Genomic DNA, 16,226 nt, shown 5'->3' with positions numbered 1-16,226 from the left:
AAAATTGGATGATTTAATAAAACTTTTCACTTCACAACTGTTATTTAAGCTCAACAAAAACATAAAAAATGATTCACTCGGAAAGAGGGAAATTAAAACTTGAGGGGCTGTAGTAAATTCAAAATCCCAAAGGTGAGAACAACCAGGAAAAGTATGTGTGTGTCTGTGTGTGGAGTCAAACTTTGGAATAATTTACAAGATGAGATCAAACAATGTCCAACTATTCACGTGTTCAAATTTAAATACAAAAAAGCATTACTGGCGAAATACAGGGATGAAGAAAATGGGATATGAGGGAGATTGGAAATACTGCGTTTAAAACTATGGTGAACTTGTTGTTATTGTTGCTATTATTATATCAGAACTGTTATTATAAATATTATTATTATTTTTATTTTTGTTATTATCATTGGTGCCGCAGTGACATTTGGTAACTAGGCGAATTATGACGTCGAGGCATGGGTATTGCGGAGATTAGTGTAAAAAATCTGTGATTATTGTAATTATTATAATTATTGATATCTGACCTACGTAATAAGTATTTACATGAGATTTTGTTGTATTAGACGTAAGAGGAAAGGAGGATTTGTAAAATGTATTTAATAGGGAAAATAAAGAGTTAAGAAAAATAAGCATCTGCTTCTGACTACCTTTTCGAACATGTTATGTGACATTATTTTGTTGTTGACTCATTGTTTTTGTCCTGTTTTTATTTTAATGTTCGAAATAAAAGTTTTCCGTCATTCAATTCTCTTAATATTTTACATCTTTGAATGATCGAGTGGTTGGTTGGGTTTTGGTTGGGTTGGGTTGTAGGAAGCACCATTTCTTGTTGTGTGTCTTGGGCAAGTACAGCCTGGTGGCGCCCATCCCTCTCCAGGCCAGATGGCAATGTACACAAAGTTTTATGGTAACGAGGTATATTCCCATTTCCACTGAATGTATTCCATTAAGGCTGCATGTTATGTATATATTCCTTGAAATCAAACATAACTTAAGTTATTATCTTGTTGTTGTGATCTTATTCAAAGTACTCCATAATTTACAAAGTGTTACATAAACCTGTCATGGATACAATTAAGTTATTGTTGAGGTATGATAAATTACAGATCACTGCGCTGCAAAATAAACAAATACAGATAAAAATTCTGAAATATATTAAATGTAGAAAATTGCTCATGTTAAGTATTCAGTAGCTTTTTGTTATGTTCTTTAATTTGTTTTTCTTGTGAAATAATAAATTACTTCAGTTTTAACAATTTTCTAAAAAGAATCTTGTAAACTGATCTTGTAGTGTAAACTGTAAATTAGGCCAAGTCTTATCTAACCCTACAAGTAGTTTACTACAACATTTGAACTTGTTTTCATAATAAATGAGTGAAACTTTCCCTTCTGGCAGATGTTTTTCATTCTAAATATTTCGAGTAATATAGTTTTGGTATTTTCTTGAAATGTTATTGTTGGAACAATGAACAACAACCCTCAGAATTGGTAACCTTTGAAGTATTATTTTTTTCTTTTTAAGAAAATAATTGTTGAAGTCATTGTGTGTATTATTTAGCACCACCTAGTAGTAAAAGAAAACTTCATTAAAAATACAATATTGATTAAATGCGTTTGTTACCTCCCATCTCGATTACTGTAATGCACTACTCTCCGGTCTCCCGAAGTCCAAAATCAAGAGCCTTTAGCTAGTACAAAATGCTGCAGTGAGGCTATTAACTAAGACAAGAAAGTTTGATCACATGACCCCGATTTTAGCGAACATGCATTTGCTCCCTGTTAGCTTAAGATGTGATTTTAAAATTCTGTTGGTAGTATACAAAATCATGCATGGACTTGCTCCCTAATATCTTTCAGATTCAATTTCCCCCTATGTTCCGGTCTGGAGCCTTTGCTCTGAAAACACTGGCCTACTAGTGATCCCAAGAGCCAAGAAGAAATCCACAGGTTCGATAGCGTTCTCCAGCCGGGCCCCGGTGCTGTGGAATGCTCTTCCCCCTGAGATCCGATCTGCAACCTCAATGGAAATGTTTAAATCTAAGCTTAAATCACACTTATATTCTATAGCATATGAATAACCTATATTTTATGTTGATAATATGTGTATTATTTGCCCTCATGTAGGTTTTTAGATGAGTGTCATAATAGTCTGTAGTTTGCAATAGTCTTTGATCCGTACAGCCCTTTGAGACTCTTTGCGATTCAGGGCTATACAAATAAACATGACTTGACTTGACTTAAATAATAAGCTAAAATGCATGAATTATCATACATAGGTCGAGATTATTTTTTTAACATAACATAGGCCTCAGCAAAAGGGATCTGACGTAATTGCCATCTTGCTGCTACGGGTACCCAAAAACCCCAAAAAGGCTGGGCAAAATAAACGAGCCGGAAATGGTGCGTTTCGATTACTGTATTCTTCCTTTGTGCTCGTTTTTGGTGGCATTACACCATACAGCAGCCATCTAGTACTTCACTTATCAGGGTTGGGTAGGGTTACTTTAACTTGATTACTTTCAATGACTTTTGGATTACTCCAATACCAAATATGCTCATAAAAGACGAAAGAAACTAAATATGAATCAAATGACTCCATTTTGTGCAGGCTTGGGGAGTAACGGAATACATGGAACGGCAAAAATGATGTTTGGATTTCTTTTCATTTTGTTTCTGTCGCATTTTATGTTCGTTTTGCCGGAGATCAAAGAGATCAAAGCCAGGAGAGAAAGCTTACCACGTGTCGTGAGTCATTATTTGATTCAAAATTAATTTCTTTTGTCTTTTATTAGCATATTTGGTATTGGAGTCATCCAAAAGTCATTGAAAGTAATCAAGTTAAAGTAACCCTACCCAACCCTGTCACTAATACACCCAGTCCCTTTCATTCCTCCAGGAAGAACGATTTAAGAGGCAATATTTAAAAAAATAACTGTTCATCAATAAAATATTGAAACAACATTAATTCACTGAAAAAATATGCTCCAAGATATTGGTTTTACAACAAACATCTAACAAACTGTCGCAATTTATTTCGATAATGAATGTTTGCTCTCGTGGTGAGTAAAAGTAGCCGACTTTCAAAGTGGCTGCAAATTGGCAAATAAAAGAAGTGAACCCCTTCTAAGGCCGTATCAAATATTTAACTCCATGTTGCGAGGTGATAATGACTTTGGATGTGTCTCACGTGCTATAATAGTACTCGCATGCAGCGAAAACAGTGGGGATGCCAAAGCTAATTAGGGCCTTCCAACTGCACAAACTGTATGCGGGTATGCGGAAACGAGCGCGCACCGGGGCAGCCGTGCGATAATTATGCCTTTTCGAATCCCAGTTTTATTTTTTAATGATTATTTAATGAGTTAGAAAGTGAACGATGGGTATTTTTCAAGAGGTGGCATGGCTGCAGTGACGTGCAGTCAGGGGAGGCACTGCCGTAGACTATTATAATTAAAAATATCTAAAATGGTTATTTTTACTCAGTGTTACGGTTCCTTCTTGTTTAACATCACAAAAGCTACTTCTGCTATTTGATTTTGATATTTGTATTCACCAGTTTTGAGATTATAATTGTAGTTTTCCATCCATTGTCTGCACCGCTTATCCTCAGTAGGGTCGCGGGGATGCTGGAGACTATCCCAGCTATCTTCGGGCAGTGGGCAGGGAGACACCGAACTGGTTGCCAGCCAGTCGCAGGGCACACAGATATAGACAATTGTTTACTCCATCCATCCATTATCTGCACCGCTTATCTTCAGTAGGGTCTCGGGGGTGGTGGAGCCCGTCTCAGTTATCTTGGGGCAGTGGGCAGGGGGACATCCTTAACTGCAGGGCACACAGGGAGAACATGCAAACTCCACACAGGAGGTTCGATCTCATGACCTCAGAACTGTGCGGCACACGCGCTAACCACTGCATCGCCGTGCTGCCCATAATTGTAGTTTTGAATGGTTTATATTTTAAATGTTTTACACAGTATACAAAAAATATATATCAGTGGTAATCTCATAATTTTTTTTTCTAATAAAATGATAAACCATTTTTTCTGGTTGTATTTTTGGTAAATCTGCAGGCTGTATCGTAACAATGCCAGGCTAAGAACAATCCCTGGGTTGTAGTTTCCATACAACCAGCCCAGTGACCTACGGTCAGGGGAGGCAGGTGAGGCTGTGCCTCAACGCTCATGGTGTAAATATAAAATTACAAATATATGACATGGTTATATTTATTCAGTGTTCAAGTTCTTATTTGACTACACTCTTTTTGGATTTTCTTTTTCAAAATTGCTGAATTTTCATATATTAATATGAGTATTATTAATACAATCACTATGTAACGGATTACTGTGAGGAGGGGCTGCGAATGCAGAGTGAGTCACGCAATTCTCTTGCCTTAGGGCAGAGGGTGATAGTGTGTAAAGTAGGCTTAAATGTATTTGCTCTAGGTGTGTTTTATAATCAGTTGATGTTCCTTTTGACAATGTTTTAGTCTTCCCGTCTTTGTTTAAAGGTGTCGGTACTTCTCTATGGGGGTGGTCTTTTGTTTTTGTTTCAACAAACTAGTACTTTTCCATGTCTTGTGGTTTCAATAAAACACAGAGGCAGACGGGGGGTGACCGAGAGTGAGTGAGTGTGGAGGAGCCAGTGGCTTGTCCTCTCACTGCTCTCCCCGCTGCAGCTGGTTAAAAAAACTTAACAAGTCTTTGCCTGATATTTTTCTACCGTTAGCCAATTTATAGCTCTCCCACACGTCACTGGTCTGCTTTTTAGACCCCACATAGTTTATTTATTTGTAAATCTGACCTCACTGCACGTCACCGAGGCTGCAATCGAACTCGCACTGCTTCACATTGATACGGCTGGAAGTACGTTAAAGATTCCATTGTTGGTCAAGAAATATTGAGCAATAGGGTTTATTCTGTGTCTTCCATGGACATTTTATCCCTTATTGTACTCACGTCGAAAAAAAAAGGTCTCTTCCGGGGTTTGTTTAAAGTATTCTCTTTTTTCATGTTATTTACAATATTTGAGCTTCTACAATTTCACAAGTCGAGACAACTGTACTGCCTGCTGGCAGAGTTTTCAAAAGTAGGGGGGAAAAAACCGACTGCATCCTCTACTTCCATTGTAGCACTTTGACAGCTCAGGGCAAAGCTGACTAAGCCAAGCACAGCCATATAGAGCCGTTACGAATATGTGCACAAGAGCAAATACACTCTCAAAAATCCTTCGATCCCGTTACATAACCATAATCTATCCCCAACTTTCAACTGGGGTACTTCTTCATCTTGTTGCAGCTCATCTCTTTTATACTGCTGTTTTCTTTTACATCATCTTTCCTTTCAACTCCACAAATGGACAGTTTTCTGATATCTGATGCCGTGGTTCGCTGTTCAAACCAGACATCCCAAAAACCTTGGAAATTCTGCAACTGCAGGAATTGTTGGGAGGAAGTTAATTCAAAAAATAACGGGGAGCTAGTAAATGAATGCAATGTTCAGCAGGGTCGCGGGGGTGCTGGAGCCTAACATAATAAATGCAATGCTATTTTTCTTCCAAGTCCTCTAATGTGACTCTACATAATATAACAAATAGGGGTGAGCGTTATAAAACACGTAATTGCAAATTATTTTAATGTTAACATGCACGGCGGCGCAGTGGTTAGCGCTTGTGCGGCACAGTTCATGTCATGGGAACCTGTCGTGGGTTCAAATCCAGCTCCAGACTTCCTGTGCGGAGTTTGTATGTTCTCCCCGTGCTTGCGTGGGTTTCCTCCGGGCACTCCGGTTTCCTCCCACGTTCCAAAAACATGCATTTCAGGTGAATTGGTCGGTCCACATTGTCCCTAGGTGTGAATGAGCGAATGCGTTGTCTGTCCCTGTGTGCCCTGCGATTGGCTGGCAACCAGTTCAGGGTGTCCCCTGCCCACTGCCCGGAGATGGCTGGGATGGGCTCCAGCCCCCCGCGACCCTAATGAGGATAAGCGGTACGGCTGATGAGATGAGATGATCTAAAAAATATAAAAGGTCATCGGATTCAGTTTCATTTATTTTTTTAGGGGGCGAAAATCATAATTTTAGCGGCAAGCGCCACTGACTGCTAGCATGAACGCATGCACTGCTGTCATTAGTAGCTTAATAAATGAGTTTGGATTAGATTTAGGTTGGATTTGGGTTAGATTTAGATTAGATTTAGATTGTATAGCTGCAGCCCTTTCAGGAAAAGAAAAGATCTCAGTTGTTATTTTATGGTAGCCAAATTTGAAAAGCAACCTCGATAAAATTGGCTTCTCTTCCTGCATTGTTTAAATTTACAGTTATTAAACTTTTGAGTCGGACGCAAGATTTTCATTGGGTTGTGGGCATTGTTTTTCTTTAAAAAGTTTTTACTACGAGAAGTTGTGAAATAAAAAAAAAGACTTGCTTGAAAGGGAATATTTTTAATTCAAGTTGTTTTGGTTTTGCTGGTCATTCTGTTTTGGATAAAAAAGGGAATATATTGTACCATTCTTAGTTCAAACAGCACAATGTTTTCATTCAGTAAATTTGAGAAGTGAAAATGTGTTCTGGATTAGGGTCGATATGGTGGGATGGTGGGTCCTGAAGTTAGATTAGTTGAGAACCACTCCTCTAGAACAGTGTTTTTAACCAGTGTGCCGGGGCACACTAGTGTGCTGCTGGAATTTGAATGTTATCTTTCCCAAAAAATCAGTCCATTATTCATTTTTTTGCCATCTTCAGACGAGGAACTGTAATAGTCATCCATATCAGTAGGTGGCAGCAGATTTTTATATACTTTTTATATACTAATTATCTGCTCATGAGGTAGCACCCTACATTTAATAACTTAAGTTGTTTAACAAAGTGGTTTAAGATTGCACTATAAAAAATTAAAACATATATACAGCACATAATTCTTTTTTATTTTAAGTATTTATTTCTTCTTTTTATATACTAATTATATGCTTATGAGGTAGTATAGTGAACTATTTGACATAACTTCATTTTCAAGCATTTCGATGGACGGAGTGCCTCGGAACTTTTTTATAACAAAAGTGTACCTTGGTTCAAAAAGGGTTGAAAAACACTACTTTAGAGCAATAGCAGATGAATTTGCTTCTCAATTAAAACTAAAAGGAAATATATATAGGTGGTCAGTTGTGTGATGAAATTGTGATTTTATTTCGAAACTGTGATATGATTGCATATTAGCCAACCCTCCAAAAAAACAACCCTGTATTAGTTTCAGCACTTGGTTTATTCCTGTGATTTGAATGAACTTGTCATGATTACTGATGTGATTCAGCTGTGCCCGCCCTGTTGGCGCCATCTGCCGCTGGTCCTGATTGGCTACCAATCAGTATTTATATCCAGTCCTGTCTGTCCCCTTTTGTCAGTCAGTCTGCAAACCTCAGTGAACATTAGGCAAACCTTTTTTGACCCTGACTCCTACCTGTCCCGTTTTTTGCTCCCGTCTGTTCCGCGGCTTCGACCAGTTTTTTATCCTGACCACGTCTACTCTCCCGTCCCGGCGTTTGACATATTTTTGTCCCCGACCACGTCTTCTCTCCTATTCTGGCTTACAACTCGCTTCCGACCACGTTTTTGCTCTCCTGTCCCGGCTACTGACCCGTTTTTTTCTGTCTCCGACTCCGCCATCGCTTGCACGTAAGATCCACTTCTGCGTTCGGAATCAGAGTATCAGAGCGACCTGCTTCCTGTGTCCAGCAATCACCAGATCGTGGGCGCAACCCTTTCTCTTTCTTCCAATAAAACTTGTGAGAAACGCAAGTGGGTCCTGTCTCCGTTCTGGTCTTGACAGAACTCAGACCACATTCATAACCAATTTTTTAGTTTAACCAATTCCAGAGTGTGCATACACTTTTTTTCCTCCCATTGAAGCAGGAACCATTTATGATCTACGGTCCTAAAACAGCTCCAAGTCTAATTCAATATTCACCGCACATTTATCCTCATAGCAGACTTCAAAAAACTACAAAGGGCTGTCCCATAAAACAAAGCAGAAAAAGCAGGCCACATGAGAGATAGAAGCGATGTCACAAACTGTAGGCTAATAACCCCAAACTAAATCTCAGCTTAAAGCAGCATTGAACTCATGATGACCCTTCATGTTTTCTGGCCCTCTCATCTGTACAGAAGTTCAGATTATCCGCTACGATCAGATGTTCTTTATTTTTGATATTTTTTTTGTATGGACAAATGTCAAAATTGCTCACCTGTATGTGATATGTTTGTGTTGCCACTTTTGTCCCGTTAAGGCGTACCGACGTTTCCTGACGCTGAATTTGGATACGCCCGCTACCTGGTCGGGAACCCCACATCTGGGCTTTTTCATCCATCTGCAGAAGATAAAGGAATTCTTGATAACAATGTATGGGCTCATAAGTGTAAAGTGGTAGTGAATATACAAGCAAATAGGCAAGGAAGGTGTAAATATACTATCTATCGGTCTATCTACCTTGGTCATATCCCTCAAGAGGGGTGACCGACAGCAAGACAAACACATACAATAACAAAGAAAATAAAAAAGGGAAACAAATAGCAAAAAAAAACACACACAAACATTTTTTGGACCATGGCCAACCCAACCAACGTTGCAATGTTTTAACAGAACATTGGGAGATATGATCAGAACCCTTCCCCCTCAGCCCAAAGCAAAGTGGCCACAAATGCTGCAGCAGCTCACCTTCTGCTACAACTGCACAGAGCATGAGACAACAGGGTTTGCACCGTTCTATCTCGTGTTTGGGAGGATCCCTCGACAGAAAAAAGCCTTTTGAGGGCTAAACACAACATGCCAGTGTTCTGGTTTGCCCGCGTCCCTGCGTCCTAGACGCATTATTTTTGCTGGGGACGCATCGTGTCAAATCAACGTGCGTCCCCGGGACGCAACTTTTTTGACACAAAATTGTCATTATCATTTTTTAACAAAGATTTACCGCACTCCAAACTTTTCGTGAGGCAGATCCGCCATTGTTGTTTTGGTCTCGCGGTTCGAGTTATTGTCTGCACGCCGATCTCCAGTTCGAGTAGTGTAGTGAAAATAATTTTCTTTTTAGAGAACCGTTTTTTTCGGCTCAACTCATTAAAAAGAGCCGGCTCTCAAACGGCTCACTTGCTTTGATGCATTACCGAGAGAGCTAACTGTGGTCATTGTGCTTGCTGTTTACGTTCCACCGGATGCTAACGTTAGCATAGCGCTAATTCTCCTGCCCGTTGCTATCAATAAATAGCAGCTTGGACACCCCGACGGAGCTTTTATTGTCGCCGTCAACTTTAATCGGGCATGTTTAAGGACTGTACTTTCCAAATCCATTCAACACGTGGACCGAGCAATTAGGGAAAAAACACTGGATCGTGTGTACAGTAAGCTCAAACATCTAGTTGGATCCGCCCATCTCTGTCTGTCCCTCACCCACTCATACACCCCCCCTCCGGAGGAAACAAAGCCTATACAACAAAGACTGTTAAAACATCTTCTTTGTTCCTTTATCTCTTTGTTTTCCTTATCCTCACTGTAAAATGTGGACCTGGAGTGCTACGTCCAATTTCGTTGTCACAATATATCCCATGTTGTAACAATGACAATTAAGGTATATTCTATTCTATTCTATTCTATTATATTACGAATGATTATGTTGTATAAAGAAGTTAAGGAAAAAAGGAAGTATAAAAGGAGAAAATGAAAAACAGGTTTGTGGCGATCCCTTTTAATCAGTAAATTACCAACAACAATTTAATGCAGAAAATGAATTAATAATTTGAATAAGAAAATGTATTATTCTACTTAATTCTATTTGCATGTATTTTTTCCTTCTACAGTGAATGTCCAAGCGACTTCATTTTTTAACTTTTTTTTATAATAAACCCCATTCATGTCGAGCAACTCAGTGTCTCACAACAAAATGTTCATTAACAATATATATGAATGAGGAAACACATGTACAATATAACATGTTAAACTACATAAATAAACATGTTTGAAAAAAAAAAGATTTTTTTTGTATTTTGTAAGGGAAAATATGACAGTTTGTAAGGGCATGGAGCACACTAAATTTTGGGGACCCATAGATCTCTGTTGGGACCCATAGATTTTTGAGCATGAGAGTCCCCGGGACCCATCACTTTTCACAGCTCAAATGAACACTCCATGCACGTCTTTTTCAACTCACACACTTCCCCGGTATGCATTATCTAATCGATACACAGAAAGCATTTAAAGGGAACCTCACCTTAATGTGTTACTGCTGCATAGAGAAGCAATGGGAAAATAGGAGAAAAACAGGCGCAGGGTTAGTTGATCACATTTCACGCCGTTTCAGTCCATCGGTTAGATAGCAGTCACTCGACTGGCGGACACATTACCATGTTACAGTTCAGTGGCCAAATTGAGCTTGTTGCCATTTGTGGCTGGGATGGCATTTCAGCATTGCTGGGGACAAATGTCAACACATGCCTTTTTTTGCTACGCACAGGTAAATCGTCCATTTCTAAGGAGTCAAGGATCAATGATAACTTTTGGTAGGAAAATTTATTGGAGCACAACATTGTCATCGCAGTTTTTTGTTAGTGTAGTAAGAAAATGGTAAACGTAAGAAAAGGGCTGTTTCAAATACAGTCCAAACCCCAACCCCAAACCCCCAAAAAAGGAATAAATAGAGGTTTATTTCAAGCGTGTCTAAGATATGCACGTACTCATGAATTAACAGACTGAGGGTGCGATCATGAATTTAAAACAGGAGATGGTGACAGAGAGCAAATTTACAAATTCCATACAGCACCTTTAAAGTAAAATTCATGGCCACATTCTGCGATAAACTTCATAAATAAATGTACACATTCTTTGCCATTGACGACAATAGATATCAAAAATCAATTTACACATTCAATGCCATTGATGGCAATTAGGAATGCACAATTTTAAGGGAAAAAGGACTAATTTTTCAGACCAGTATTGCAATTTCAATGCAAATTTGGATTTTAAAGAAAAGTGCATATTCTGTGCTCGTTTTTTTTGGGGGGAGAACGTAATCAGTGACATGCTCTCTTCTGTGGAGCTTTGTTAGGGTTGCTGTCAGCTGACACGGTGGAATAGCGTGCTGCTTTCAAACTTTGCCTTGCCTTTTTTGGCTGGTGCCATTAAAACTCAAACTGTGACATCACTGTTTGGCCAAACACTCAGTGAAATAAATAAGGGGGAAGAAAACACAAACATGGAACCATAAACCCTTGAAAAAAATGGCAGTGTCTTGCGATTACATAATCGCAATATCGATTAGATTTTGGTTAATCGTACAACTCAAATGGCAATGCATGTAAACAATTGGTTTCACCTAAGCTGTTTGCTGGTTACCGTGTTTAATAAGCTAACCCAGCTGTTAAAACGTTAAACAAGAATTTGTTGGGGATGAATTAGGACTAACGGAATTCACAGATTTATAGACAAATTATTCAGCATTATGGGACAGCATATTTTTGCAAAGAACCCCGATTAATCAATTTGTCAAGCCTTTAATTCATTAGTGATCATTTTTAACAATGTGGTAAAAACATCCCACGTCTGAGTAAATTAGGATGGCACAGTAGGGTTCTTGTGCTAAATTTGCAGAAATTTGGCAGGCAATATTTCAAATTATTTTATTTTCCCTCAATAGTTTCTCTTTTGATTTAACTTTTCCAATAGAAATTTATCAGAAAATCTCCACAATTATGAAACCCTTTATGCAAGAGACAGGTTCTTTTAAGTAGGTGCATCCAATTTTCAGGTGTTTTACTTACTCTACGGTGGTGCTGTCCAGTGTTCCTGTGACATTGAGGCCATAGCGGCGCTGCATGGCAGCGATAGCAGACTGCATGACTCGGGCAGAACGCAGTACTGACATTCTGGGGTCTGCTGGAGCGAGGTAGCCATACCTTTGGAGCCACGTCTAGCCAAAAAAGATGAAAAAAGGAAACACATTAATGGAGGATAACAGGGAAATACGTTACACATCACAGTCAAGGGTTTTTAAATTCAAAGATTAATGGATTTATAGCTTGTTTATATAGGAAAAGACTAGTTCACACCATTATAGAGAGAGTACAAATTATTACATACATATTTGTTATTATAAGGGTTGGATAGGGTTACTTTAACTTGATTACTTTCAATTACTTTTTGATTACTCCAAAACCAAATATGCTAATAAAAGACAAAAGAAACTAAATATGAATAAAATGACTCCATTTTGTGCAGGCTAGGGGAGTAACGGAATACATGGAACGGCAAAAATGATGTTGGCAAGCTGTTCGGATTTCTTTTCATTTTGTTTCTGTTTTTATGTTCGTTTTGCCGGAGATCCAAGAGATCAAAGCCAGGAGAGAAAGCTTACCACGTGTTGTGAGTCATCATTTTAATCATATTTAGATTCTTTTGTCTTTTATTAGCATATTTGGTATTGGAGTCATCCAAAAGTAATTGAAAGTAATCAAGTTAAAGTAACCCTACCCAACCCTGGTTATCATGCTTGCACAGGAACAACCTCTTGACGTCCGCATTGCAGAAACTTGTGATTCAAGAACTAGCCTACTCTTGGGCTTGTGCTATAGCTTCAAAATATGTTCATTATAAAGTTTGCGGATTAATGAATGGTAAACTTATATCCCAAAACACAATGGCAAGAGATCAGAAATTGGCTTCTATTACAGGGTACACTAGTGCCAAAAAAACAAGATGTTGATTGTTGGTACAAATCATTGCTGCGATTTGTTTGCAAACACTACTCTGAACCTTGACAACATGACTGTCAAAAATCTAGGAGTTATATTTGATCCTAATCTGTCGTTTCAGATACATTTGATAAATATTAGTCAAGTCATGTTGATTTGTGACGCCCTTAATGACAAGGAGTCTCAAAGGGCTGCACAGACCATAGATGATTGCAAACCACAGACTATTATTACACTATCCCCTGATCTAAAACCTTTTATTATTAGAAAAGCTTTTTACTATGTTGGTAAAATTGAGAAGATTCTTCTGATGCGGTAGCAGTCAGATGATGCGCTTATAATTCGTGTTTTTATTATTTTTGGGCTCGATTACTGTCCATTCAAGTTGTGACTTTAAGATTCTCTTACAAACATACACATGTTTGCATTGACTTTCTCCCTCTTATCTATCTGATCTTATTTCCCCCTATGCTCCTGCTCTGCTCGGAAAATGCTGGTCTACTTATGACTCCAAGAGCCAAGAAGAAATCTGCAGGCTCAAGGGCATTCTCCATCCGGGCCCCGGTGCTGTGGAATGCTCTGACTTATCTCCGTAGATAAGATTTGCAACCCCAGTGGAAGTTTTTAAATGTAGACTTAAGACAAACTTCTATTCTATAGTTTTTGATAGTGTCCGACCTCATATTTTTCTTCCCATTTCCATTTCCATTCCGGCTGCCTTGTTAGTGGTAGAATAAGGTAGAGGGATGTATCGAGATGAGTCAGCGGACCAGCACCTGGACCTGAAGTTTGTCAATGTCATCATCGACCATGGACTTTTTGGACAATTTTACATATTGCATATTACATATTACCAGTTTTTTTTAATTAATGTTCAATGTTTTGTGTATTGATACCCATGACAACATCTATCGCAGCCTGGTCATCCTGGAAGAGAGATTACCACTTTTGTGGCCCCTTCTTGAGATTTTGTTATTGTCCTCATGTTGAGGTTTTGAGGTTTTCCTTTTCCGCATGTTGTTTTCAGATCAGGTGAAGTGTAATTGTGGCCCGTGCAGTCCTTTAAGACATTTTGTGATTAAAGGCTGTATAAATAAATGTGACTTGACTCTGCTCTTCCTGCGATTGGCTGGCAACCAGTTCAGGGTGTCCCCTGCCCACTGCCCGAATTTAGCTGGCATGGGCTCCAGCACCCCCGCGACCCTACTGAGGATAAGCGGTGCAGATAATGGATGGATGGATGGACTCTGCTCTTTTGCAGAACATGTCCGTAGTAGAAAGAAAGCAATTGGGAAAAATAGAATCTATGTCAGAACTACAGAGCAGAATGTAATCTTTTACCGTGTTGTTTGGCTTGTCAGGAAAAGAAATTGCCATAATAGAACTCTCAATGTCCCTATAAAATCCCGCCAAAGGGAATCACTGCTCAGACCTCGGGAGCAAAAGGGGGGCTCGGATGGGCTTTCCCACGATAGAGCTTTAGGGATTTGGCCAGTCCCCCACGCTCTGTATTCATCCTCATCAAAACAGTAAACACAACAGGTCCACGTCCGCATGTTGGCACATAAATGAATCAAACCAATAAAGACAAACCGATAAAATTACGTATTTAAAGTGTACGGACATGATGACATAAATACGCCAGCAGAAGAATCAAAGGCCTAATAAACTGTCCGGCTGGCAGCGAATTTCGCTCGGCCTTCACCCAGTCCAGCTCTATTCAGAAAAACATTGACACAATCCCACAATAGAATCTAATGATGTTTGGCTGTTTAAAGCCATTTGGAGTGGACTACCTAGAATGATATTGCTGCCTTGTAATTTGTCAACACTTTTTATCCAATCAACGTAACAAATTCCATGTAGTTCTCGTCACGGAAACCTTTTTTTTTTTACTTCAAAGGTAAATATAAAGATAAATGCACCACTCTTATGAGGGATAAAATAGTGGCATCTAAAGTGGTTTGCTTCCCATAATAATTGACAAATGCTTAAGACTATTGCAATTAATGGTATTTACTATGGATGTAAAACCGTAATTAAAAGCAATCAAATCAAATAAAAACACATGAAAAATCTAATTATTTCTATGCGTGTCTTTATTTTTTTTCCTTACAATTAAAATACATTTTTGCAGCTTTGCTAAACACGTCTCTAAAAAGTAGTGTTGGACTCTGAAGCTTGAGTTAATTATCAAAAATCAGTACTTCTTTTGTTTGTCAATGATAACTACAATGACTATAATAACAAAATGTTATAACCTCCATAATAGATTCAGAGATTCAGATATACTTTATTGTCAGTCTTGTACACGTGTATACAGAACGAAATGTCGATACATCTGACCCGCAGTTTCCTTGAATGTACAGATATAAATAAAATGTTGTATTGAGTTGGAGTATTGAAGTACTAATAATATACTAAATAATTATAGCCATGTATCGTATTATACAGTAGTGCAAAGAGTGCAAGAGGAACAGCTAACCAGATGTGCAAAACAAGTCACTATACAATACCAATAACACTGGAGTACAATAGTGCAGAGGAGAACCGATGTGCAAAGGAGTGGCTAGGTAGACGAGAACTGCCAGTAGTGCAAAAAACAAAAACAAAAACAAAAGAACAGATGTACAGATTAGAATACTGACATACTGTATATACATACACACATATATATACACATAACAGTGTATGAGAGTGGTTAGCGCGTCAGCAGCACAGTTCTGAGGTCATGGGATCAAATCCAGCTACCAGCCTTCCTGTGCGGAGTTTGCATGTTCTCCCCGGGCTTGCCTTGGTTTCCTCGGGGCACTCCGGTGTCCCACATTCCAAAAACATGCAAGGCAGGTTAATTGATGACTCTGAATTGTCTTTATTTTGAAACATACACGAGAGCTGCAAAACTTGAATTGAAAATAGACGTAAAAAAGCAAGTAAAATGGTTGGCCATTTATGGCAGTATAAATCTATCATAGTGCACTGTCATAAACAACGATGCAAGTTTATGACAGTGATGGCTTCCTTAAGGAGCACAAAACAAAGATATGTACAAATAAGACTTTATACAGCTGTGTAATATGTGTCTAGCAGTTGTCAATCTTAATCAACCAGCGCAGTCAAGCTCTTAATATTAATTAAATTGGCATTCATGCACAAACAGGAGAAAAAAATCTCCTATAAACAATACAAAACACTGTACGCAATTAAGTTTCGAGTTCCATACATTCACAACTGCGCTGTCCTTTGGTGCCTCAAGCACATTACCAAGAGGTAAAGAGGAGACTCAACCAAGTTGTAACTGTCATGATGACTCATTTTAAGCCCAGTCCTTTCACTCGCCTGTTGTCAGTCCGTCAGCGAACCTCTGTTTGCACAAGGCAAGCGTTTTGACTCTGACTCCCGTCTGTCCCACGTTTTCCACCCGTTATTCCACCCGTCCGTTCCTGATCTCCCCGTTTGTCTCCGGCTTCGACCTGATTTTTACCCCGACCACGTT

General features: G+C 38.9%; 1 protein-coding gene across 1 annotated transcript in view; it reads right to left on the bottom strand.

Annotated features, from left to right (window-relative positions):
* The window catches only part of mmp16a (matrix metallopeptidase 16a (membrane-inserted)), a 105,670-nt gene that overhangs the window by 62,600 nt on the left and 26,844 nt on the right, over positions 1 to 16,226 (bottom strand). Inside the window, exons 2-3 of the mRNA XM_088321904.1 lie at positions 11,801 to 11,949; positions 8,239 to 8,361 (exon numbers count right to left, since the gene is read on the bottom strand). Coding sequence (XP_088178030.1) covers positions 8,239 to 8,361; positions 11,801 to 11,949 — 272 coding nt within the window. The remainder of the gene's footprint in view (positions 1 to 8,238; positions 8,362 to 11,800; positions 11,950 to 16,226) is intronic.

The sequence above is a fragment of the Urocampus carinirostris genome, chromosome 18, assembly GCF_059441175.1.
Source record: "Urocampus carinirostris isolate Australia breed hairy pipefish chromosome 18, RoL_Ucar_1.0, whole genome shotgun sequence".
Classification (NCBI taxonomy): Eukaryota; Metazoa; Chordata; class Actinopteri; order Syngnathiformes; family Syngnathidae; genus Urocampus; species Urocampus carinirostris.
Note: the sequence above shows the minus strand (reverse complement) of the source record. Positions and strands in the feature narration are given on the sequence as shown.